At 49.8% G+C, this 25098-nt stretch overlaps 1 protein-coding gene across 3 annotated transcripts in view; it reads right to left on the bottom strand.

Annotated features, from left to right (window-relative positions):
• Positions 1–25098, bottom strand: part of STAB1 (stabilin 1) — a 64746-nt gene that overhangs the window by 458 nt on the left and 39190 nt on the right. For all 3 annotated transcript variants that reach the window (XM_085302509.1, XM_085302510.1, XM_085302511.1), the window contains 34 exons: positions 24872–25000; positions 23948–24004; positions 22520–22615; positions 21063–21258; positions 20516–20611; positions 19359–19404; positions 17965–18044; positions 16893–17018; positions 16056–16129; positions 15623–15697; positions 14882–15001; positions 13798–13845; positions 13589–13672; positions 12484–12630; positions 12178–12315; positions 11210–11269; positions 10929–11105; positions 10290–10376; positions 9662–9808; positions 9426–9491; positions 8600–8825; positions 7701–7850; positions 6701–6805; positions 5847–5954; positions 5322–5515; positions 4472–4616; positions 3830–3963; positions 3561–3726; positions 3018–3124; positions 2515–2634; positions 1945–2097; positions 1705–1824; positions 1301–1447; positions 7–168 (listed from right to left, as the gene is read on the bottom strand). In XM_085302509.1, coding sequence (XP_085158635.1) covers positions 7–168; positions 1301–1447; positions 1705–1824; positions 1945–2097; positions 2515–2634; positions 3018–3124; positions 3561–3726; positions 3830–3963; positions 4472–4616; positions 5322–5515; positions 5847–5954; positions 6701–6805; positions 7701–7850; positions 8600–8825; positions 9426–9491; positions 9662–9808; positions 10290–10376; positions 10929–11105; positions 11210–11269; positions 12178–12315; positions 12484–12630; positions 13589–13672; positions 13798–13845; positions 14882–15001; positions 15623–15697; positions 16056–16129; positions 16893–17018; positions 17965–18044; positions 19359–19404; positions 20516–20611; positions 21063–21258; positions 22520–22615; positions 23948–24004; positions 24872–25000 — 4086 coding nt within the window. The remainder of the gene's footprint in view (positions 1–6; positions 169–1300; positions 1448–1704; positions 1825–1944; positions 2098–2514; positions 2635–3017; positions 3125–3560; positions 3727–3829; positions 3964–4471; positions 4617–5321; positions 5516–5846; positions 5955–6700; positions 6806–7700; positions 7851–8599; positions 8826–9425; positions 9492–9661; positions 9809–10289; positions 10377–10928; positions 11106–11209; positions 11270–12177; positions 12316–12483; positions 12631–13588; positions 13673–13797; positions 13846–14881; positions 15002–15622; positions 15698–16055; positions 16130–16892; positions 17019–17964; positions 18045–19358; positions 19405–20515; positions 20612–21062; positions 21259–22519; positions 22616–23947; positions 24005–24871; positions 25001–25098) is intronic.

Genomic DNA, 25098 nt, shown 5'->3' with positions numbered 1-25098 from the left:
GCTCACGTGCAGCGGCTCGTAGTCGGGGGCGTGGCCTCCGTAGAGCGGGTTGGGGATGGCGACGAGCGGCCGGCGCGGGCGGGGCGTGGCGCGGCGCGGCCCCGCCTCCTGGCGCGCGCGCCCCTCCTCCTCCTGCTGCTGCTCCTCCTCGTCCGGGCGCAGGTCAGCCTGGAAGGGAAGGCGCGGGATTGGCGGGCCGTGCCCGCCGCGGGGCGGGGCGGGGCGGGGCAGGCAGCCCGGCGGCCATGTTGGCGCGGCCCGCTCTGCCCGGGCGGGCTGGGGCCTCTCAGCGAGGCCGCAGCCGCTGCCGCGCTGGGAGCCGCACACCGTCTGCGAGAGAGGCTTCCCCGCCTCCCCCCCGGCCTCTCCCTCGCTGTGCCACCGTGCCCCAGCTCCCAGAGCGCAGCGGTGACTAAATGGATGCGATCGGCCTGGCTCCGCATCCTCCTGTGAGCTAAAGCACAAATACTGGAGCGTGTTGCTACCCTCCTTCAGGGCAGCCCCAGAAATCTTGCGCTGGTGTTCACTCCCTCTTGGGGATGGACCTGGCCCTAATGTGGTCACAGTGCCCTAAAGCACCCATGGTATCTCAAGGGAAAGCTCCTTTTTCCTCATCCTACAGCCCCCTCCACCACACTCGCTCTGGCGTTTGTCCGTGATGAGAAACCAAGCCATGCCTGCCTGCATCTCCCTTGCGTTATAGCAACCACGTGGCCCATTAAAACAGCAGAGGAAAACGCTGGCACCCCACTCATACAGCATTCCCACCACTGCTGACAAGTCGCTTCATAACAACCACAAACTGCCCCCCCCCCAAAAAAATGTAAGCAATAGACACACTGATATAATTGTCCTCACAAGCATTTGTGCATTAATTGCAACCTAGGACATGCTCCTAAAAACAGCTGCAGCTACCCAGCTGTCAACAGTCCCCTTTCCCTGCCCCAAACCCCATGCCCCACAGGGTCAGGATATGACAAAAAGGGCTTGGAGGCCAGTAAAAGCTCGCGCTCATAACTGCACGGACCGTAAAAGACCACCAGCCCAGCAGAACCCTCAGCCTACAGCAGTACACCACCATTGCATGCTCTACTACATATCCACTACTTGCTGTATCTCCTACCCACACCATCACAGGATCATGCAGACAAACCACTTCTCCTATTAAAAAAGAAAAGAAAAGAAAAAAAAACTCCCACCAACACACTCTTGCCAAGACTTGTACCTGCCTAAATTTCTTTTACTGCCCTCTCTCCAGACATGATAGTGCTCTTCTCCATGCCTGTTGGTCTGCACTTACCTGAAAATACCCAAATTGCTCATCCCGACGTTGCTTTTTGATGCAGTAATAGGCAACACCAGCACCAGCAGCCAGCGCTAGAGCAAAGCACAGTGCTGACAATGTGCCTGTGGCCACAGAGCCTGGAGACTGTGCCACGCTGTTAACCTACCAAAAGAAACAGTGGCCCAGTTAGTTACGACACTCCTCTGCCTGAGCACTGGGCTCACGAGTGGGTACTCTCCTAGCACAACCACCCTGCGTGACCTTGCGCATCCTGGCCAAAATAATGACACATGCCAGGAGATCATATGCTACAAAGCCAGTTCTTGGGACCACATTAGTGCCTAGTTTCTTCTCCCTTCCCAAGCCTGACTCCATTGAAACAGGACAATTTTTCCTCATTCACACTGTCAAATGCTCACCTTACTGATATGCACTACGGGCGGTGGTATCCTCAGTGGTTCCGCAATTGCATGAATGATACCGTTGAAAGCTATGATGTCCCAATCCACAATCATTGTGTCATTGATCCACTTGGAATCCTAAGCACGAGACAGATGATTTCACCCGACGAGAAAACCTCCACTATAGTCCCTGTCTCAAAGGAAACACAGTGAAAATCCAGGGATTTTTTTTAAAACCTCTTCAGAGGTCAAACTTACTGTGTGCTCTGTGTCATTCTCCACAATGAAGTCTGAGACATGGAGATTGTGTCCTGACTGGGAAGGGATGATGGTGCCTGTTGTGAGATTGAAGCTGAACAGCATGACATTGCTGGATGACGCATGGAGCTTCAGTTCTTCTCCTGTCAGCGTCTGAAAAAGAAACAGGGATGGGAGATGGCTGAGACAACTCATCCCTTCCCCTTTGTTCCTCCTCTGTGCATCTCCCATGTGGCCTAAGCCTACACGCTCTCCAAGGCCACAGGACAGCTCAGTACAAGAGCAACACGGCAAAACCACTACCTAAAGAAGGGGAAGATAATAATCCTTTGAAATACTCAAAGCTCAACTGGACAAAGCCTTCAGCAACTTATCTAAATCGCTCTGCTTTGAGTGGAAGGGTGGGGTAGAGTAGTGGCCTAGAGACCTCCAGAGGTCCCTTCTGACCAACATTCCTCAATCCTCCTCTTACTCCATTTCGCATCATCATAATGCCAACTTTGGCAAACTCCTGCTGCACTCTGGGGCTCTGATAGCTTGTCCCATGCCCCCTCATCCCTGCTTGCTTACCTCATTGTCCGTGAAGCCAGAATTCAATGGGACAAAGAGAGTTTTGGGAGTGGAGTCATCAGACAAATACATGAAAAAGTCCAGTCCTTCTTCTGTGTCATTGGCAAAATCAAGCAGCATCTGGAAAAGATGGCAGATCCTACTCATCAGAATCACAGACTCACAGAACGGTTGAGTTTGGAAGGGACCTCTGGGGATCATCTAGTCCAACCCTCTTGCTCAAGCAGGGTCACCTAGAGCATGTTAGACAGGATTGGGCCTAGGCGGGTTTTGAATATCTTCAGAGAAGGAGACTATCTGCATGCTGTGGGCAGCTCAAAGCCATTACCTCCCCACCCAGGAACTGCCCCAAGCCTTGGAAGGAAAACACTTGTGAATTTGCATTCTCCATCTAGCACATAGGCCAAACCACCCACTCCGTCCTGCTGTTATGCTCATCAGTCCCTCCCTCTGCCTTGTTCTTGGCTGCTGGCATATGGAAGAGCCAGGAGAGCATGGCTTACAGAATAGAAGGTGGAGAAACGAGCATGGTCTGCGAGCACATCCAGGAGTCTGCCACTGCAGAAGTACCCATCTCCCACGAACCCGTCACGGCAGGTGCAGATCACATCTGCAAAGAAACATCAAAGTGCAACTTTACTTGCCTGTGGTGGCTACACTCACCACCTCTCCCTCGACTTCCAGGTGCCTCTCAGTATATTCCTTCTCACCACTGGGAAGGGGAGAACGGGATCTCCCTGCCTGCCTGCCCAGCACCTCATTTGCTGCATGCTGTTAGGGCAGTTCTCTTCCGCTTGCCCTCAACATGCTTCCTGTGCCCGGCAGGCCTCTGGGAAATGCCTCACCTGATAATAAGGCTCTGCATTCTGCCAAGGGTGATACCATAACCATGACATGTCCTGCTTCTCTCTGAGCTTGCCAGGACACTAATCCCTGTAGACAGAACCTGTGCAACGTACACTAAGGGACAAGCTGCCCCAGAGAGCCGCATCACTGCCCTGCTGAAACGTGAGACTGTCCGCACATGCTGGCACGCGGCCACTCACCTTTCTCCCGATAGCAGAATGCATCCCAGGTCTCGCTCAGGTTGCTTCGGGAGCCGTAGTCCACAATGCCCACTCGATTAGCTCCACAGCTGGGATTGGGGTAGGCTGTGGGGTATCCAGCTGTGCCATTGTCCAGCCAACCCACCAAGCACAGATGGAAACCCATCTGGGAAAGGAAAACAGACCGTTAGATTAAAAATAATACCTCCAGCCCAGGTTTTCTGCCCTGATGCACACACCCTGTCAGACCTCTTCATCTCTGCCCTGACCTGTTGTGCTGCTGAGAGCTGCTGGAAAGTGGCCAGGGAAGCCCCTTCTGCTGCGCAAGCCTTCTGAGCCTGCTCGTAAGTGAAGTCGTACTTCTTTCGGAACGACTGCAGATGAAATACGCCCACAGTTTTATCTGCAAAATACCACGGCCAGGGACCATCAGCACAATACATTAAGCGAGCAATCATCCAGCCCGCTCCCTGGAGCAGTAGTGTGGCTAAGCTATCTGCCAGGTCCAAGCACAGACAGCACTGCCAGCTGAAGGGGGTCTGTCCATGCTGCATGGGAGGTGTGGGAGCCCATTACTCAAGGGAGTGTGAGGTGGGGGTACAACACAGCTTTCTCTGATCTTGTTGCCTTCTGGTATCATGAGGAAGTCAGTGCTTACTGACAATATAATCCCACTGGGCTTCATGCCTGCCAAACAGAAGCACAGAAGGACGACTCATCCTCCACCATATGACATGTAGAGGGACCGGGGGAACGTGAAGACCAGACCAAGCTAGAGAGATGAGTTTCTGGCCCCTCAGCCCTCCAACAGTCGATCTCCCCTAAGAAGAAATGCCCCAGCCAGAAGGTGAATGATAAGGAACTTGTCAAGGGAACGTCTGCATTAGCACTGCAGTGTTGAGCGTGCCCACCATGAAAGTGCAGGTCAGTGCAAATGGCCTCCCGATGACACTGCCCATTCTCTTCCAGGCACCGGTCTGTGGGGGGCACAGCCTCTTCCAGGCACTGGATCCCATCGCCAACATAACCCTGTTTGCACTCACAGCGCCGCTCATTCTGTGACACAAAGAAAGGCTAGCATTTGCATGAGTGTACACATGCAAACACGAGTCGGGGAATCTTATATCCATATGAAACTGAGATTAGCCTGGAAAACGCACCCACAGCCCACCAGGACCATGAGAGAACTACAAGAAATCACATGGCTTCTGCCTACCCCCACATTCTACTGCAGATAGACATGAACCAAACAAGGTTGCACTGATTCTATCACATGCTGTTTTTGAAAAATGGCTGAGCTTCAGGGTACATGGTTTGTGTTTCTTGTACTGCAACATGCTCCCAGGTCCACCTCCTGGCCTGTAGTGTGGTGTAGCTCCAGTTCTTCTGCAAGGATGGCTGGCATTGCAAAGTCTATTCTAGGGCACCCAAAACAGTCTAGGAGTGGTTAGCCACAACTGATACAGCTTATGTCCCTTGGGCAGTGGAATGGGGAGAAACAGCCCCAGCATAACATCAACAGGAGACTGTCACTGCAGCCTGGCAGCAAAACGAGGGCATCAGCCCTGCTGCCTGGCAGCAAGGGCCTGCAGGGTGAGAGCAATAGCTCAGGGGAACTGAGAAGGTGAGAGGTGTGGGCACTGAAATAACAAAGGACGCTATCGCACTGCTGGCCTCCTGCAGCCTGAAACATCCCGTGTCAGCTGCCTATGCTGGTCTCCCAGGCCTGCAGACCTCTCTGCAGGTATGGGATGTACTCACTGGCCCAGTGCTGATGCAGTTGGCATGCTGACTGCAGTCCCCGTTCCTGCCATCCATACATCTGTCTATGGGGTCACAGACGTAGCCGTCACCTTGGTATCCAGGAGTACAGGCACAGGACACGTTGACACCAACCTGTATGCAGTGAGCGTGCCTGGCACATCCCCCATTGTCTGGGCTGCACATGTCAATCACTGCAGGGGACAGAAGTATCAGCGTCAGGACTCTGGGTCACCGGTGAGAGCTGTCCTCTCACCTCCCTTTTCTCCATCAATCCTCCCCCCCCACCATTGAAAAGGGAGTAACAAGCTCCTGGAGACCAACTGCCAATACTTGGAGACCATTTAAAGCTGCATAACCAAAATGCCTTGCCAGGTCTTCTGGTGGTCTGACTGTCTTGCAAAGTATCCCACCAGTATAGCCCTACTCCATGAAGTGTCTGAGGATACGGCCACCCGCAGCCTTGCCGTGCTGTCTGCCTTCCCCTTCGCTCTCTACCCCTCTGCCCTTATGGCTCCACACTACCTGAGCACATTCTCCCATCTCCTTCATAGTGCAGGTTGCATTCACACAGGTTGCCGGAGCGGCAGGTGCCCTGGGGATGGCACGGTGGAGAGCAGATGGGCGTTGTGACTGAAAGCAGAACATAAACGAGTCAGTAAACCATATGCACACATTCCAAGGGCTGTAACATGGGAAAGGCCACCACTGCCAGTTTCTGCCCCAAGCCACCATGTTCTTTCCCTCTGTGCTTTTCTGCAGATGTCTTTTCATCTCCCACTCCCAAATCCAAAGCACAATTAGATATGCCTCAGGCCTTTGCCTCAGCTACTGCCCTCAACTTCCTCCCCAGGAAGTCTACTCTGAGCACCACCTGAGCTCAGGGGACTTAAACATGATCAAATGTAACTTCCATCCTCCTCATGACCCCAAGGCCCCAACCCTTGTGAGGTTCAATGGCATTAGCTAGATCCTAGGATGAGCCCAGCAATTGAGAGCTCATTTTTGGAGACATTTTTGATGGGTTGGCTGAACAACTGAGTTGCTTGGAAAATGGCCACATGGCACTGAGTACTGGGTAACAGTGAGTGTGGTAGCTAGGATTTTGTTCGGTGCAGGAGCTGCTACTCAGCAGTCCCAAAGAAACACTTCCTATCACTGCGGCATGACTGTCATGCTGTCCTACAGCAGGGCTGTGCCTGCTTTCCGCTCCGTCATGTCGGCAACCGTTCCTCAGGGAGACTCTCACTTTTTATCTGGGGTGCCTGGCCATGTCAGGCACAAGGCATGAGCAGCAGCCCAGGAACACGGCTTGCCCCTTGCACAGAGGGAACTGAGAGGCTGGGGCTTAGGCAGTGGTGGGGTTTGGCATCCCTCACTTAGTCTGATTTCGCAGTGTTCTCCAGTCCAGCCTTCAGCACAGAAGCAGAATCCATCGCCATGCAGGCCTCCATTGCACACGCCATTTGCAGTGCAGTTACACTCTGGGAGGAATGGACAAAACCAGTGTTACAGCATCTGCCTCGGTGGCAGTGAAAGATCACACTTAAGAGTGCAGGCCACGGGACAGTCACGTGACGGGAACGCTGCGTGTGTGAGCAGTGCGTGGAAGGCCGCCACAGCACTGTGCACGCATCCCTTCCCACTGCTGCCAGCCCCATTCTTTGTGGCACACCGTCTTCATACAGGAGGAAAAGTCTCTGCACCCACAAGCCCCCATCGTTTCCCTCCCCTGGGCACTCCTGGAGGTGCTCTCTCTCTCTGAGTCCCTGCAGCTATGAAGTCCTCAAAAATGTTCCCGGAAGCCCAGGGGTCTATCTCATAAGGTCCAGTTCTGGTGGGGTAAGAATCCATTTTCCTTCCCTTTGGCTTTGCCTCACGCAAGCTCAGGTCCCTACCGAGCACATCCCAGGACGGGCAGCTCTTCCAGTAAGGGGTTCATTCCATGACTTACGGACTTGTTCCCCAGCTCAAAGTGTGCCATAACGCTTACTGTCAGATTGGAGTTATTTACTGTATGCAGCAAAGGAGAAGGTGGCTTTGACCCTCAGGTCTTGGCAGAGGGATGAGGCCATTGGCAACATGGCTGCACCAGGCACACAGCTCTCAGCATAGAGCGCTCAGCCTTGAAACTGCAGCTAGAGTGGCTGTCCTGTAGAGAGCCCACATTGAGAGGGACAGTCCTGGAGACCTGACCCAGATGTTGTGGGACTGATGCACACATGACTGCACTGATTCCAGTAATGTAAGCTGAACACCGCAGGATCTTCCCAGAAAAGAAACGCGTAGGTCAGTCCAACACCTCCCACTTCTCCAAACAGCACAGTTGTCTCAGAAGCCCTCTGCACTGCTACTACTCCACAGAGGCTTCCCCCTTACCTCTACAGTGTGGCCCATATCTGCCTGGGGCACACAGCTCGCAGTTGGTCCCAATGAAAGCCTGGGTGCAGTTGCATCTCCCTGAGCCACCAATTTTGTCATCGCAGGTACCACGGTTACTGCATGGCGCTTCCAGCCCTCCTGGGCACACTGCAAATGCGGCACCATAGCGGTTAGGCAGTTAGTGACAAAGCAGTCCTGTGCTGGTGAGGAGCACCAGCTCCCTCTTTCAAGTCCTGGGCACCAGGCACCATATGAGCTGCCAGCTAAGGGGTGCTTAGACCACAGAACTTGCTTGGTTTTCCTTGAAGTAAGTGTAGCTTGGACTCCAAGCCAGGGAGCTCCCAGGACAAGACACCTTTCTTATCCCCTTGGAACAGAGGTAAAAGGGGCAAATTTGGCATAGTATTCCAGCCTGGGATGACTGGAATACTATGCTTTAACATGCTGGGTCAGTGCTGGCTGGCCTCATGCTAACTTGACTAGAGACGTATCCAAGGACACACCTGCCCTAGTAGGAAAGCTGCCCATGTGTGGAGCACAGATGCCTGGGAATGGTTCAGTACCTGAAACAACTGGGGGTGAGGATGTGTCTGAGAGCCACCTGCCTGCAGCCCTATGCCTGGGGCTGTCCACACGGACAGGCGTTTCTCAGAGGAAAAGGAATTCCCCACTGCTACACCGTCCATGCGCATGCAAAGCAGGCTGTTCTCTGCACAGTCTACAGACTGGGGCTCCTTCCTAACGGTAGCGTGTGCTAGGAAAGGCCATGACTCTGAGGGTTGTGCCCTCTTCTCCTCAGGAAACACAGTCGTGGATGTCAGAAATCAGTGCTAAACCAAAACCACCACCTTCCCATGAAAAAAAAGACCAGGGTGAGAAAGCGTCGGGGCTCTTACCCCGACAGTCGCGGCCATAGTGGTTCGCACAGCACTGAGGGACCCACTGGGGGGAAATACAGCTCCTCCTGCAGCCTCGTTTCAGAGGCCCCCTGGAAGAGAAGTGCCTTCTGAAGCGGTCCCACGGGGAGGACGGCCAGGATGGCCGCAACAAAGAGTTGTGACGGAACAGAAGAGGGTTTCTGAACAGCTGGTTTCCGTAATAGTAGCAGCTCTTGGTTTCCCCCTGTGAGGAAACAGGCAAAATACAGAGTCTGTCACATTGGTACTGGATGTCATGTCCCCGACTCTTTACCTTGGCCTCTTTTGTCTCACTCATTCAGTTTTATGACAATTAAGAAAGGCTTTTAGCTGGCAATGGGGCTGGTGACAAAGAAAACATGAATGTACCTAGGGATATGCCAGAAGGTGGTGAAAGACCGTGGGCTGTGCTACTACAGTGAGAGTGAAGTACAACCACTGCCCCCCAAGTCTGCTCGCTATCTCATCTCTCGATAAGCTACCTCCACTCAAGCAAACAGGCTGAGCTCTCTTGCTGTAAGACAACCAGAAAAATCCCCCGTGCTGCTGCAGGTATGAAATTGGATCCTTGCAGCTCCTGTCACCCATAGGGATGGGCCAACCTTGGAGGCCCCATGTTGTTTAGCCCAGGTCCTGGCCTAAGAGACCACGCAGCTCTTGGCAGGGCACCAACAACATGACCAAGCTGAGGGACCTTCCCACATGTAGACGTTCCTTCATTTTGCTGCTTAAACATGAGAAAGATGTGTGTATTGTTGCTGGCCCCGCACTGGGCCTCCTTGGCTGACAAAGCTATGAGCATTACCCGTTGAACTGAACCAGCAGGGCAGGGTGGCTCGAAGCCACAGAGTCCACAGCGCTCTGAAGATCCCTGCAGAGGGAAGAAAGAGACATCAAAAGAACTCAATATATATTTCTGCTTCTCTCGGCTGCTTGGAGCTTTGCTGAGGAGGAGCAGTGAGCCCTGCCCACATCCCTCTTCCTGGGCACAGGGACTGACAGACGGCACACATCCTCACTGGCAACATCATAAGTGCTTACCTGCAACTCAACAGAGATGAATTCATCACACCGAGATCCCAGATCTGGTGGTTCCAACAGCCTATCAATGCCATAAGCAATGCCCCCGTTGAACTCCATGTGCCTCTGGATGATCATGGCATTGCCATTTCCCACTAGAAGCTCCCCCTACAAGACAAAGCAAGCGACTTGTGATCCTCGCATATCTTACATCCTGGCTGCACAAACCAAAGGTCGTCCTTTCTGGTTGCCATGACTTCTTAATCATCCGAAAAACTCTCCAGAAACTCTGTGCTCTTGTCTACCCTCTCTTGCCTCAACCACCCTTCCCACTTGCTGTCTTTTATGGCTGCCTTTCCTAAGAAAGGGCCTCTGTCCATGCAATACATGTTCTATAAAGGTCATCATACCACGTGGCTAGCAACCTGGCCCTGCATGGGCAGGTACCACAGTCCTCTGCCCTTTTCTGCCAGCTGGCAGAGTCTTGAACCTCTCTCCAGGCCGGAGGAGTGGTGTGTCTCAGCCTGCAAGCTCCCCAACTCCATGTTCATTTCCCACTGGTGACTGACACAGAGCATCAGTCACCCTATGGCTGTTCCCAGGGACACTCGCTCAGTGGAAAGCAGAGTCCAGCATCACCACCACTCACGATTTGGGTTTTGCTGCAGCTGAATGAGACAGCAGAGCCATGCATGGTCCGTACAGATTCGAGCTGGGGCACATTACCAGCAACAATCTAAGAGGGAAAATGATTGTGAGACCAAGAAGGAAAAAGTACAGGAGGGAAGAGCAAAACTGGCAGTTCATATTTCTAAAAGGGGATGTTGTCCTGTGAGGACAGGGGTCAGCAGCCACACTGAATGGGGGGTGTGACATGGCTACATGTAAAGCCCATGTGGGTGGAATGACCTAACTCTGTTGGGTTAGTCCAGCTTCCTGAACAGTGGGAGAACCTGTTTTTGCTCAGTTGAACCCTTCCCTTGCTCATCACCTGTACAGACAGAAGGGCTAAGCCCGTTGTGAACTTTGCTACCTGTGGGTGATGTGGTTTCCCCATGCAACCGATGCAGGCAGGTTTTAGATGAACCACACTGCACCAGTGGTTGGTATCCAAATGGCAACTGCTTCATATGCTCAACTTTGGGTCTTCTCAAGACAACTAACATGCTATTTATTAGCATGTCCTATGGGGGCAAAATACTGGGCAAGGTCACTCTAGCATAATCATAGGAATGCAGTGGCACCACATGCCTTCAAGAGGCAAGACTCTGCTTGTTGCCACATTTACCTTTGCATCTCTGATCATGTGTGCTTTGAGGTAGGAGGCCAGTATGTCCCGATGCTCTCTGCGGTACAGCCATTGCTGCCTTTTCTCCGAGAGGGCATTAAATGCAGCATCTGTGGGCCACAGCATGGTGAAGGGTCTATGCAGCGGGTCATTAACCAGTGGCAGCAGCTCTGCGTCCTGTCCACAGCAAGAGGGGAAACAAAGAAAAAGCAACAAGCCAAAACTGAACATGCTCATGTTCAGCCAGGTCCCCATGCAATGGCAGGGATCAGGCAGCTCACCTTCAGCAGCTTGCTATAAATGGTGTACCCAAAGGCCTCTGCCACCTCTGTGATATTTTGCTGTAGAAGGAAAACAAACAAACCAACGTCACTAAGAGGCTTCAGGAGAAAAGCCACTATGTCAGTTTTCCTTGGGTCACAGTCCCTTCCCACAGGTAACTGCAGCAGTTCTGCAGAATATTGAGAAGATCCATCACAGAGCTCAGAGTGTCCAGTATAATTCAGTATTCTGACTGCTGAGTTAGAGGCTAAACTAATTCCTCACAGGAAGTGCAAACCTCCCTTTCCACGCATGGGCAGGCATCAAGTCAAACCGGCTCTAATCTTCATGTGGAAATGAATGTGATTCCCCCGCTGTGCACGGAAGCTGACTTTTGATAGCACCCGTGTTTGACTCCGTGCAAGGGATTTGTCTCTACATGGCAGGGGGGAGACGGGTGTCCCTTCTGGGACCCGGAGCAGGAGTGCAGGGCAGAAAACAGCCAGTAAACAACTACAACAGTTAAACATGATGACAAATTTCTGTGTCATCATCATGCTCACTGATTTGGCCTGAGAAGTGCTGACATTCAGGAGCCACCACTTTTTGCATTCATTCTGGCTAGACACTATTACAGTGAAAGCTGGGATGACTTTTAGCACTTTTTACACCGTTTAGACTTTGTAGAAAAAGAGCATGATGGAGATGACCCTCTGCCTACAGCCAGTCCTGTTCCCTGATGATGGATTCTGAATCCTTTTGACCCAAATACACTATGCTGCAAATGCTGTCACTTTCAAAAGCCAGACCCATGCCCTCAGACACCCCTTATGCAAACAGGAACATGAAAAGTGGAGCATCTCATGCAACCTTACAAAGAGTTTATCAGTGACAGCAATATCAGAGCAGTTAGGGGTGTGAGGAGAAAGATCTTAGTCCTGTCCTCAACATGGTGGTTATTAGGGCACAGCTATTGCTTGACATTTACTTGTGAGATCTTTGAGGAAATGTTACGGTCCACCAGGTCACTTGGAATGAGGATCTTGTTGATGAAGTGGATGACTCCATTCACGCCAATGATGTCGCCAAAAACCACTGTAGCTTCCCCATTGAGATAGATGCTATTCTGAGAGAGAAGGGATGCGATGAGATGCTCTCGTCCAGAGCACCATGCTACAAGCCATCTGCAGGCCACGGAGCAAGTCACTCGCCATAGTTGTGGTGGCCTTTAAGTGACAGCAAAAATGAGCTCCTGCTAAACAGGTCAGGGAAGCAAACTGTGGCAGAGAACTACCTCTTTTACCGCAATCTTTATTTTATGGCCTGATAAAGATGTAATGGACTCCTGGGCTTCCAGGTCGCTGGACAGCAATTTCTGGCAACCCACCATGTGGTAGCGAAGCAGCTCCCGGAGGAGTCCTCTGCTCTTCCACTCCTCAAACTATGGAGAGAAAATAGGACCACTGAGATCACGCTGGGGGCACTTTGCCTTGGAAGAGGTTGGTGGGGGGGAGGGTGGGGATTGGAGAGGGCAAAGTCCTAATGAGGGAGACCTAGACTGCGCTGAGCCCTTTTGCTTGGCCTGTCCCCTCCGACCTATCCCTGCAGGAAAGCCAATCCCCTAAAACATGCCAAATGCAGAAATCCATTTGAGAGCTTTGAGAAATTTCAACGTGACAGCAGAATTCAGACCCTTTGATGAAGGACAAACGTTTACATTGACTCAAGCAAGCAGTGCTCAGGATACGTTGTCCTTAGGAATTGTTTCTTTACTGACAGTAAGGGTGGCCCGTGGGGAAAAGGTTGGGACTAGTGGTATGAAATCACATGACAGGAGTTGCCAGTGATGGTATTAGGAACTTCTGTTACACTGACAGAAAAAAAGCTATTGGTCAAGGACCTGTTTTATAAGGTCATGAATAAGGATTGCTCCTCCCTCAGGTCTCCATCTGCCCCAAACATCTGCTTGTTGAGACTAGAGGGAAGGGACCAATGGAAGTGGGATGGCAGGGCCTGGGGACACCAAGCAGGCATAAGAGGTCTTCATCACAGATACCCTGAAGTCTTGCTGCTACCAGCCCCTAATAACCTTAAGCAATTGTAATCACCATGCATCAGCAGTTTGGCATGGTGCCTCTGAGGACCACGAGACAGGGGCTGCAGAGCCTCTGCTGACAGGTCTCCTTACAACAGGGACCATGTCTGCCCAGAATGCCTCTGCAGCGAGCCAACATGCAAACCTCTGTTCTTACACTGATGGAAAACGGGATGCACTTAATGCTCTTAGCTGAAGCCCCTTTGCCTCATTTCACTTTGCTCTGAGCAGCGCCCAGAGGAGACATTGCCATCACTGCGGCTTGCCAAACACCTGATACTGCTTGTGATGAGGGGACACTTACCGTTGTGGTGTTTCCTATGAGATCTGTCTGTGGGACAAAGACAGTGAAAGGCCCTGCCCCGCTGAGCTCCTTAATCTTTTCCGCCTATAGCAGAGGAGACATTTGCAGGAATGGAAAAAAAGCACGGTTCCAGTTAGCAAGACCCTTTGCAGAAAACACTAGATGGGATTTACAATGTGCAGACAAGGACAAAGTTGCTTTTCACCAACCAGTATCATCTTAAAGAACATGGAGGCGCCTTCAGTCCTTGCAAGCTCCTTAAACAAAGAGAAACAGCTCATGTTAGCAGAGTCCCATCCACTGAATCCCGGCCAGCCAGCACAGCGACTTGCTCTTTCCATTCTAGGTCTCTCTCCCACCCCAGCAAGACACTGGTTCTCCAGATATATGACAGCGATTTTTCCCTCCCTCCCTTGGAAGAGCCAGCACTATGGGCACAGATGACAAAGCAGGTAGTGACCTCTGCCTGGGCCTTTTACACTGGAGATACTACAAGATGGAGAGGGCAGGAATTGCTAAGAGATGGAAGCTGGCTGCTTCTGCAGTGGCTGCCTCAGAGGTTGAACTGCCTCGGTGTTCAAGGGACATCTCAAGTACTTCATGAAACACCTGCTTTAGCCTCTCCGTGCTGCCACTCTGAGTTCTGGGATGACGATCCCAGACTGGCAGACACAGGCTCAGCAGGGCAAAATCTCTGTTTACCACAACTAACTTTCAGTAAAAGCAGAAACACAAAACTGAGCCCCCCTCTTCAATCCCGGCCATGCTATGGGCATGGCAGCTTTTTGTTTGCCTTTACCACAAAAGTTCACCAGTTTGCCCAAGGACAGCTGTTGAATTGGCAACAGAGCCAGAGACAGACTGCAGCCCTCCAGCCTGGATCCCATGTCCCTGTGTGGCCACAAGTGACACCTGCCTTGAGCCCACATACTGGGAGAAGTGGGTTCCCTTGGGGACAAAAATAACTCCCATTTGCTTGTCGCATTAGCAGTACAGTGTCCTGGAGGAGTGACCAATGCTGCCAACAGAGCAGCTTGTCAGAGCAGTCACATCACAGCTCCCTTTGGGGCAAGGGCACTTTACCGTGAGCACTCTCTCCCAGTCAGCACCCCAAATACACCTAAAATTTATGGGTAGGTCACTTCAGAATATCTTTCTTCATTCCTCCACCACATACATGTGTTGATATGGCACTACAGGTTAGCTCACCTGCAGCTTGGGCTTGGAATGGGGAGAATGGTCTGCTGTGGGGCAGGTGGCCTGAAGACAGAAAACACCATGCATGCTTCTCACCTGATACACTTTGCCGTGGCAGGTGAAGCCATCTCCAACACTGTGCCAAAAGCAGGAGCAGTTTCGAGTCCCAGGTCCTGTGTACCTGCAGAGCCCAAAGGGGCTACAGCCTCCGTTGTTCTAGCAAGAAATGTAACGGGCCTGCATGTAGGTGCATCACCAGCAATTTGGTGATTTGCATGCAGGAGCTGCTAACTACTTTGAGCCCAGTGAAAATGAAACAATTCCCTCCATCTGTACAGCACCTTAGAATAAATACTGCCCAGTTCCCCAAGGGCATATCACGCAAAATCCTACCACAAAACAAGATTTTGGCACTTCCTTACTTTAGAGGCAACAGTCATGACAAAACCCATGATTCAAAGAGATTTTTTTTAACATGGCAGAGATGGTATGATCTTTAGCTTTTGAGCAGAAAAATATCCACACTCCACACAAAAAGGATGTAAAGGAACAAGTTATATATGAAAAGCCCATGTGCCTCTGTGTCACTGGTTCTGCGCTGCTTCTGTCACAAGAGGGGAAACCCCCCCCCCCTTAGTGCCAGGTGGTTGAGATATTTGTGGATCAGTGTAAGAGGCAATGGAAATTAAGCACACCTGGAAGCCCCTTAGGTATGTAAAAAGGCAAGATAGCCACCTCTAAAAAATGAGGCTAACCCTGTTCTTGTTAACTCTTGGGAGAAAAGGACACTCCTAGGCTTTGGTTTTCACCCCAAGTAATAGCAAAGTGCAGACAGACCTGTTCACACAAATTGATGGGGTTGCACCGGCTCACACCATCCCCACTGTAACCAGGAAGACAGTTGCAGGCAACCTGGAGGGAGGACAGATGTTTAGTTTGAATGCTTGGACCCAAAAAAGAAACTATGAAATGGCTGAGCTGGATGGAAAGCCTGTGGGATAGCATTCACCACACACTCCATTCCCTCATGAATAATCAAGCCTGTGTCAACAACAAAAATAAGCTTAGACTGTCTCCAGCCTCCAGAAAGCAGCCATGCACTTCTGTAGAAACAGCTATCTTTTCATGCCTTTCCCAGGCAGGTTTTCGATGTGGAAGGTAATAAACACAAGGCAGAGCACTGCCACGGAGAGGACTGTCTTTGAGAGAAGCACACAGCTTTGACAGCTTCCATAAAAATGTTGCCCAGGTGTCCCTCTCAGGCACCTACCTTCCTCAGGCCTGTTTTAATGCACTCAGCATTGGTGTGGCACCCCCCATTGCTTTCGAGACAGGGATCAACTTCTGTAAAACAATAACATCACATTACAACTGAGGGATGTCCAAGGCAGCTGGGAACTGGACCCAGAGAAGTATGGGCGAAGGAACAGGGAGGATCTTCCTACCCTAGGAAACATCTTGGTGGCAAAGTGACTTGTTCCTTTTATGACTCGTAACAGGGGAGGAATGAGGAACCATTGCAAGTTCTACTCCTAGGATATCTGGGTCTCTGAGTTGTGATAAATCCACAAGCAGAAAATCCCACATCTGCCTGAAACTGCTCTAAAGGATATGAGAGGACTGAACTCTTCCACACAGCTCCATCCTCATTTCAGGGTACTGCCTTGAGAGACTGTCCTCACCCTCTGTCTCTTGGCCTCCCCATGACATGCACCAGAGCAAGAAACCTCTCAGGATTGTTTTTGGCAGTGCCTTCGTACACTGGTTTGAGGCCATCTAGCAAGATGGTGCTAAGGGCAGCATGGGCTCTCTTCCTGGTTTTAGGCAGAGCTATGCCAGAACAGTGATGATCACTTCACTAATCATGACCTGGGGAGAAAGCTGAGCATATATACACAGGTACGTGCGTGCACGCATGTGTCTGTACACACATCTTGACAAAAAGCAGAAACAAGGTTGAATCAAGATCAGCCAACATCTACTGATTTTGAAATAGGCACTGCATGAACAGACTGAAAGGACAACGAGTGATTCAGTGCTTTAACCTGCCTGAAGTTCCTTCATGCATGGATGATGCCCATCACCAAAACAAGCACTGAGAGCTCACCCATGCAGAGTGTCCCATCTCCAGCGTAGCCTTCCTTACAAACACAGGTTCTCTCTCCTGGGGACACTTTAGTACAAACAGCATGTACAGAGCAGCCACCATGATCAATAGTGCATGGATCTATTTCTGCGATCAGAAACAAGAAAAGTAGAATCAGCTCAGAGCATCTAGGGAAGATGAACAGTACCAGAATGATCGTCCATCTTAACAAAAATCACATCTTATTAAAATCCCTTGGCTTCTCAATAAAATGATGCCTTTAAAGGCACTGTGCCTCATCCGGATCTGAGAGAGGCCAACCCAAATGTCATGCTAAGCTTAGATAACCCCCAAATTGGACTAACAGGTCTTCCTGTCACAGTATTTGCTCACTGACAACTAATGGTTAGACCAGAAAGATACATTTTCCTGCATAATGTAAATGTGTTTTTGCCTTTTTTCCCCCCCTCACTCATTTTCAAATACTGACAATACTGAAAACACACTGTGATATCTTCCAGTGTTTTCATTTGTTTTTTATGATGTTATTGCTTTGAGTGTAACTTTTCTGGGTTAGCTGTTTCTGACATAGACCCAGTTTGTATGTAGCTCTAGAGCAGTATCCTGAAATCCTAACTGGTTTTGGCACAACTGCTGCACTGCTTTTACCTGACTTTGGCATAGGCAACAAATAGGAGTGGGCAGAAAATTCTAGGGAATTAAAACCTCCACATTACACCAGTTTAGGGCCAAAATTATTACATTTGCCACCATTGCCCTGAACTAATACAAAACATACATGTGCCTTCCTCTCCACAAGCAGTAAGAATTGCCCTGCTCCACCTTCCTTACTCTTTTTCCCCCTGTCGTAAGCGTAGCAACATCAAGATCATACTGTATAAGGCTCTGGACTGAGAAGCCTCTCTACTGAAGCATGGCAGACTTAATGGCGAATGGCTGGGAGGAAGAAATTTGAATGATCTCTCTCCAAGCAACATCATGCCATTCATTTCAGAAACAAAACCCTTCCATTTGTGTAACTGTGGCACTTGCAATACATTTGCAAAATCTTGCCCATGCTTTCTGGGCATACCTGTGCAATGGGTCCCATTCCCTGTGTATCCAGCAGAGCAGGAGCAAGTAGGTGGGGAGTCTGCTGAGCCATTCAGGCAGCTGAAACAAGCAAGGGAAAAACAGTCACTGATACTGTCTCCTGATTTGCTCTGGTAATGGGCAATGCACACTACACAAGTCCAGTATGTGGAAGTTAAGAGTCCACAGTGAGATGAGAGACTGGAAGAGGAACATGTCTGCAGTTACTGAATATTTCTTTACAGCACCAAAGAATCAATCCAAACATGTCACCTGGAGCGCAACAGGCATGCTGGCAAATACACCCAGAACGGGGGCTGTGCTCAGCTGAGGAAGTGTCCTGCCATTTCAAAAGGTCCTAAATACCCACCTAAATATGTAATAGCAGCACTGAAGGAGGACACCACTCTCCATGATGGTTTGCCAGAGGTTTGCCAAAACCAGAGACTGTCTCCTGTAGCGCTCACAGGACACAAGCACCTTGTTTCTAGGTTTGCTCTCTTCTCTCAGCTTTAGCTATCCATGCACCTCCTGGTCACAGAGAGGCATTGGAGGGCTCAAGCAGCTGTGAGTGGTGGCTGAGAGCTCTGTGATACCCAGTGACTATCTGGCAGCACCTCAGAAATGAACCTGTGGCTCTAGAGAGTCACATACAGATCTGTTACACACCATTTGGAGAGCATCACTTGGCCCCACTAAAGTCAGCAAGGAGCAAAACAAGCCAGCATAGCTCCAAGCAACTCTTTGCCCATCCATGGGACTCCAGGGAGGATTGCAAGTTGCAACATGCCTGAAGAGATCCCTCTGCTCAGCGGGGCCTGAATGACAACGCAGACCTACTGCCTACAACCTGGGCCAGACAGGTTTGATGAAGGTTCCTGTGGGTCATGTTGAACCACCACCAACAGCTGGCTAAGGAGCTGGCGTCAAGGCACTGGGCAGTGTCTCACACCCTGCACAATGCACCTTCACCATGCCTGGTACAGGGAGATGGCTCGGTCCTGACACCAAAAAACAGGAGAGCAGATAATGGAAAGCAAAGGCAGCAAGAGGAAGTCATCTCAGCCCATGGGCCTGTATAATTTCTTGTCAGAGGCAGGCAAGACAGAGAGGGCTTGTCCGTGGCTGTTTGCTTTGCTCTATGAATGAGGCCAGACTTGGAGTGCTCTGCTTTCTCCTATCCTCCTATGGAGGAGGAGCTCGGAAAGAAATTTTGCTCAAACATACAGAATCCTTGGGCTTTCAGGACCAAAAAGAGTTCTCACAATGGAACGGACACTTACACATCTTTAATGAGCCCTCTGTGAATCCCCAAACACTAAGTCATCCAGCTGTAAAACAGATACACACACACATTACTTTCTCAGATTTACCCGGTCCCTTGGCTGTACTTACTTGGCCATCTGATGACAAGTGTTATTGCATAAGTCAACCTCGATCACTGCAAGAGAAAACACAAAAGTGACTTGGGATTTTCAGTTTAGCACTTGCTCAATCCATTTCTGTCGTCTAGAGTAAGGGACCCTGCAGAATAGCCTCATTACTCTGTTTGTGGTGCCCTGATTGATGACGGGACATCAGCAGTTACGTTAACTCACATGTCCTGCATGGTGGCAAGAGAACCCTTACGGGATTTATGTTCTGGTGCTGTGCAAAGGAGCAAATTCTACTATCTGGGCTACTGGTTCAATTCAATCCTACCTGCATGGCCTCCACATTAGTAGGAATGAAGGAAGGACTGAAACCTCATTAATCCAGAATGACTACAGGGTCATTTGGCTTTGTCTCATTTGAAGTAAAAAGATGCACTTGTTTCACATTTAGACTTTTTACATTCAGACTAGACAGGACAGCTTCACCCAATTTCCATCTCTAAATGCCTGCAAGACACCTGAGTTCACTACAAACTCAATCTTTGGGTATAATCCTTTAAAATTTCAAAGGAGATGCAGGAGCTTCTGTTCCCCCCACCATGATTGTAACCATACTGCCAAATCCCAGAAACACTCATCTTTGAAATATTACTTTGATACACAATGACAGATATGCAGTGACAACTGCAGCCCCGAGTTTGCCTAAATCAATGAATCTTAGAGCAGAAAAGGGAACTCAGCAGACAAGTTGGGGCACTCTGAAGGCTCCAAATCAAGGTCTGCTACCTTCTTGGTCAAGTAACAGGAACTATAATCAACCCAGTTAGGCTGGGAGCTTCCCTCTCTCTCCGAGGGCTTGAGATGCCTCAGATTCTCTGTGGAGACAGAACCAGGTGATATACTTTTCCCTACATAAGTTTAATTCAAATAACTCCAAAGTCAGGGCTCACATGTTGATGAGAAAGGCACACCACAAAAGCAATTCATGCGCAGGACTGAGTTACCGCAGTCTGATAAACTTTCCATAGGATGCAAGCATTTACCATAGGCCAAGAGCACATGCAGTCATAGTCACCTGGCTCATATATCACAGAATTGCTCTGGAAACCAAAAGGAATCACTCACATCTCTCTACCAGAAAGGCAATATTACACCACGGGCCCCTTCAGGTTCACATACTTTCTCGGCAGGTAGGGCCCTTCCACCCTGGGAAACACTCGCAGCTCCCATCCCCTTGTAGTCCATCGTTACATACACCATTGTCACAGGCACATTCTGCAGGGGAAAAACAAATGCTCATCACTGTCAAGCCAGGACTGAAAAGCAGAGACAAACTGCTCTCTTGCTGGCTGCTGTGTTCCTATGTTCACAGTCCAAGGCCCGTAGCTGCCATAAGGAACACGCTGCAGGAGTATCCACTCTTGCTCCCTTGCTATCAGGCCAAAGAGCCCAGTGCCAGACCCTCTTTACTTTCTGTAGTTTGGGTGGCAGCAGGATGAGTGGCACACTACATCAGTCACGCCTTGGTTTGCAGATGAAAAACAGAGCCACCACAAGTGCTCACTCCCACTTTCCCCCTCGCAGTGACCTGCCAGCTTTTACCATGTCTAGGAGGTCTTGGGACATTTTTTCCCTCCCACAATCTCTCTAGAGAGAGGAGATACAGCCCCTTTTCTCCCCTTGTGAAATAACTGTAGTCACAAGCTGCAAGAGCAATTGCTGTCACCTGCTTTGCAGTCAGCTCCGTATCGGCCCACTTCACACATTTCACAGGCAGTGCCATGGAAACCCTCCAGGCATCGGCACTCTCCACTGCCCTCAATGCCGTCCTGGCATTCCCCGTTCCCGGAGCACCACTGGCCTGGCTTCCCTGGGCACATCTCGCACATATGTCCATAGTAACCTGGGCAGCAGACAGACCTCTAAGAAACCAACAAGAACAGGTTAGAGTGAGCCACTTTGTGCAGCACAGATGAGGTAGCAAAAGCTCCAGGGTCACATGCTTTCTTCTGGAAGAAGAAGCTAGCAATCAGTTATGACCAGACATGAAGGAACAGATGCACACAGGCAGGTTTCTTCCTTACATCCACTCACAATGACAGTGCATACACATACACTCATCTGCAAAAAAAAGTTGCGTTTTGGAAAGATGAGAACATGTAGAAAGTCTGCTTACACCAACTCCCAGCAATACCCTTAATGTCTAGAGTGGTCACTACATGGAGAAAATCAAGAGACAGCCCCTAAAAATCACTAGCAAATCAATACAAAAAGGCACCGTCTTTGTTAAGATTAAATAATGCTACCTTCATGGATGTCTTTGATAGGTACCAGTATAAAATATGTAGCAAATGCATGAAAGAGGACCTGTCTCATTCTTCTGTGAGAACAGGTTGTGAAAAGCGATTATAAATGACCATTACTCTGATTCCAGTTAGCACTGCTCCACGGAGCTGCTTTCTGATAGCATCCCCCACGTGGGTCTGCCTCTCTGCCAAGTCCCTGTCAGTCCTCCCGACCCCAGAATGGAGCTCTCTGCAGCCCAGAGCCTCATTTAATGGTCTGCACTGCCAACTGAGCAAAGTTGGCCATTTCCCCTGTAACACAAATGTGTCCAACTGCCTCTCTCTCCTTCTCCTCGCTCTATCATTCCCACAAAACTTCCTAGGGAGATGCTTCAGTGTCTAAAAAGGGTCAAATTCACCCAAGCTTTCCCCTTAGCATTCCCTGTTCAAGTGTTTTCTCCTGGCACTTGCACAAAAACGGTGAGAGTATAATAACTGCGAGACCTTCTGCTCCTCCTTTCAGGTTGTCTCCAATTAGTCATCAGGTATTAGGAAAGGCATATGCACAAGCAAAATACCATCATTCATATCTCATTTCCTTAGGAAACCAAGCTGCGAACATTCAACTCCTTTTCTTCCTCTTTGCAACAAAAACCAAAGCAACAATACCAAAGCAGTGGACCTCAATTCATCACTGTGCAGACATTTCCGCACATTTGTTTTTTCTCTGGTGCCCTCTATCTCCAGGACAGAGACCAGCTTCCTGACAAGCATGGTGTCAGCTACACAATGGCATAGATTCAGCCAGGTCTTTAGCACAGGCTGTATTTCAGTGGCTGTATTTCTAACACCCACCTTGCTTGTGTCAAAGTGAACGCAAGGCAAATGTTTTTCTTACCAGAGAAACTTTTGCGCAGGTGAAATAGCAGCCGAGTGTTGTTGTATGCCAAGAGCGTAATTCACAGCGAGGGAGATTCTTGCTTCCTGGAAGTTCCTGCAGATAGAATTAACATAGATACCTATATAAAATATTACAATATTTAGACAAACAAATCATACATTATAGTGCATATAACAGATGGCAGTGATCTTGCCAAACAGAGGAATAATGATTTCTGTCCCACAGGAACAGCCCTAAAAATTTGGGCATCCTAGAATGGAAAGCAATTAGGCATCTCTAGGCATGGTGTAAGGTGTGTCACCGTATTATTATGCTCTATTTTTTCACCTGTCCCAAATCCATGGTATACATCTTAATATGAATGCGGAGAAAACTAATAGGTGAAGTTTTGGCATGGAGTAAATAACGTCACCTCAGAAGCCAGATGTTGCTGCTATGCAGTTCATGGCCAGCACAGGGAGGAAACGCTTAGTCGTTTTCCTCTCTGGAAATATTCGTCACTTGCAAACAAAGCAGCAAACTGCAGGCACAACCAGTCCATCTGCGTGAACACTTCAGCGGTCTGGGCTGGGAAAATCACTACTACTCATACCCCTAAACTGGCTTTCCTTAATAATAATCTCAAAAGGGTAAGAGATCAAAATCTCTTCCCCACTGTTTTCCCAAGGAATTTGGCAAAATGGTCCCACGCATCAAAGAGAACAGCATCTGGGTGCAGACGGCGTTGTCATGACCCGCTGTGCCCATCCGCTCTATGGGAGACTCGCCAGCGTTCACTGACGTGTAGCCATCTCCCCGACCATGCTTTCCCTGAAGACAGACTGTGGAAGACTGGCTCCCTCATACGGGAACGGAGCTGCCCTGGGTTTGTCTCCCAAGAGGCGACTGGCAAGGGAAGGCTTTCTGGGAGGTGAACGTGGTGCTGGCGGGGGGGACCACCCTTCTCTCTCCCTTTATGGAAGTGCTCTAAAGGTCCTTTCTTTTTGGTCTCTGTTGCCCTCCTCTTCTTCAGGTTCAATAACGCACACATCTCTGCAGTGACAGAGGTGCACTCCCGACACCTCTCTCCCACCTTCCAGAGCTTCCTGGTGCTTTGCTTTATATCCGTGAAGTGCAGTTACAGATCCCCCTCAGATTGGCTGCTTTTCTAAGACGCTAAATGGATTCACCTCTAAAGGGCTCCTGAAACTCAGGCAAAGCATGGACATCAGCTCTGTAAAAAGCTCCATGATTCACATTTGTCTTTTTACTGCATAAACCTCCTTCACCTTCCCCTGGTTTTGCTTTCTCTTACAAACTTTCATGATGAACAAGCTACAGGACGTATTTTTACAGGTATTGAGATGACATCTATACAGCAATAAAGGAAAATCAAGGCACTATCTGCAAGCAGTATATGAGATACCACGTTAATCACAGACTCACCACAAGAACTGATCCAGAAGGACACTTGATCCCCTTCTCACACTTGCCACATCTTGACTAGGACACAGAGAACAGACAAGTCACGTGTGTGCCCTCCACCTATGTCACACCACGAAACTAATCTTGAATTACAAATGCTGCTGCACAGGTTGCTGGCTGAGACAAAAACCCACATATTTATCTCCATGGCTCAAAAAATCAAAAGAAGAAAAGCCACAATGCGTGTCCCTCAGGTTCTGGCTGCAATCAAAGGCTTCACGCGAGGTCTTACTTTTGCACTCTGGTGGTGAGACTGTACCGCAAAGCAAAGCAGAAGAGATTTCAGTTACATCTCCCCAAATCTCTCAGCTGGAGTAGGGCTTGCCATAGGCCCAGAGTTTCTTCATGTAAAGCTACATATATTTTGTTGTCTGATCTGTAACAGGATAAGCCTGCCTCGGTCTGACCCTACAATCTTCAAGCGGCCAAGAGCCACAAGACATGCAGGGATTGGACTCTGGCCATTACACCCAGGCAGGCCACAGCACTTCCTAGGACTTCTGCAGTCATAGCGTGCAAAAACTGGGCTGAATTTGGCTTCCACAGGTGAGCACCTGGGAGTCCCTGCACCTGTCTGAGCTGTGGTTGGCACTGTCACAGGAGTCCCAGCAAGTAAATTGAACTTGATCTGCATAGGAGCTATGTACAGCCCAAGAGCTGCAGATCTGCTACGTTCAGAAGTACTGGGTTTGAGGCTAAGTGGTGTCAAGGCTCCATGGTGCCCCACTTCATACAAGGCAGGGCTGCTCAGCAGCTCATTTGGGGCCAGGCTATTTTGTCATCCATGTGAAAGAGACAAGGTAGGTCTTCAACTGTTCATCAGTCTGGCTGGTTTGGGAGCTGGAGAAACCCTGTGAGATAGCGCTCATTGGTAAACATCATTACCTTTTGTATGGTGGTGGTATTGGCAGTGCAACGATTCTTCTGTATCTGGAGGACCTGTGAAACCCCAATTAACATGCCATTCTTCGTCTCAAAAAAATTTCCATCCAAAGGAATATTATTGACGAACTTCTGCAAAGGAGAAGGAAAGGGCTGAGACAATGACCCTCAACTTGCACAGGCTGCCATCAGACAGCCACAGTCTAGAGACCTGATGGATGTCCAAAACA

This window comes from Rhea americana, unplaced genomic scaffold (assembly GCF_003343005.1).
Source record: "Rhea americana isolate MKP2758 unplaced genomic scaffold, rheAme1 scaffold_19, whole genome shotgun sequence".
Taxonomy (NCBI): domain Eukaryota; kingdom Metazoa; phylum Chordata; class Aves; order Rheiformes; family Rheidae; genus Rhea; species Rhea americana.
The sequence above is the reverse complement of the archived record's forward strand: the minus strand, read 5'-3'. Positions and strand labels throughout refer to the sequence as shown.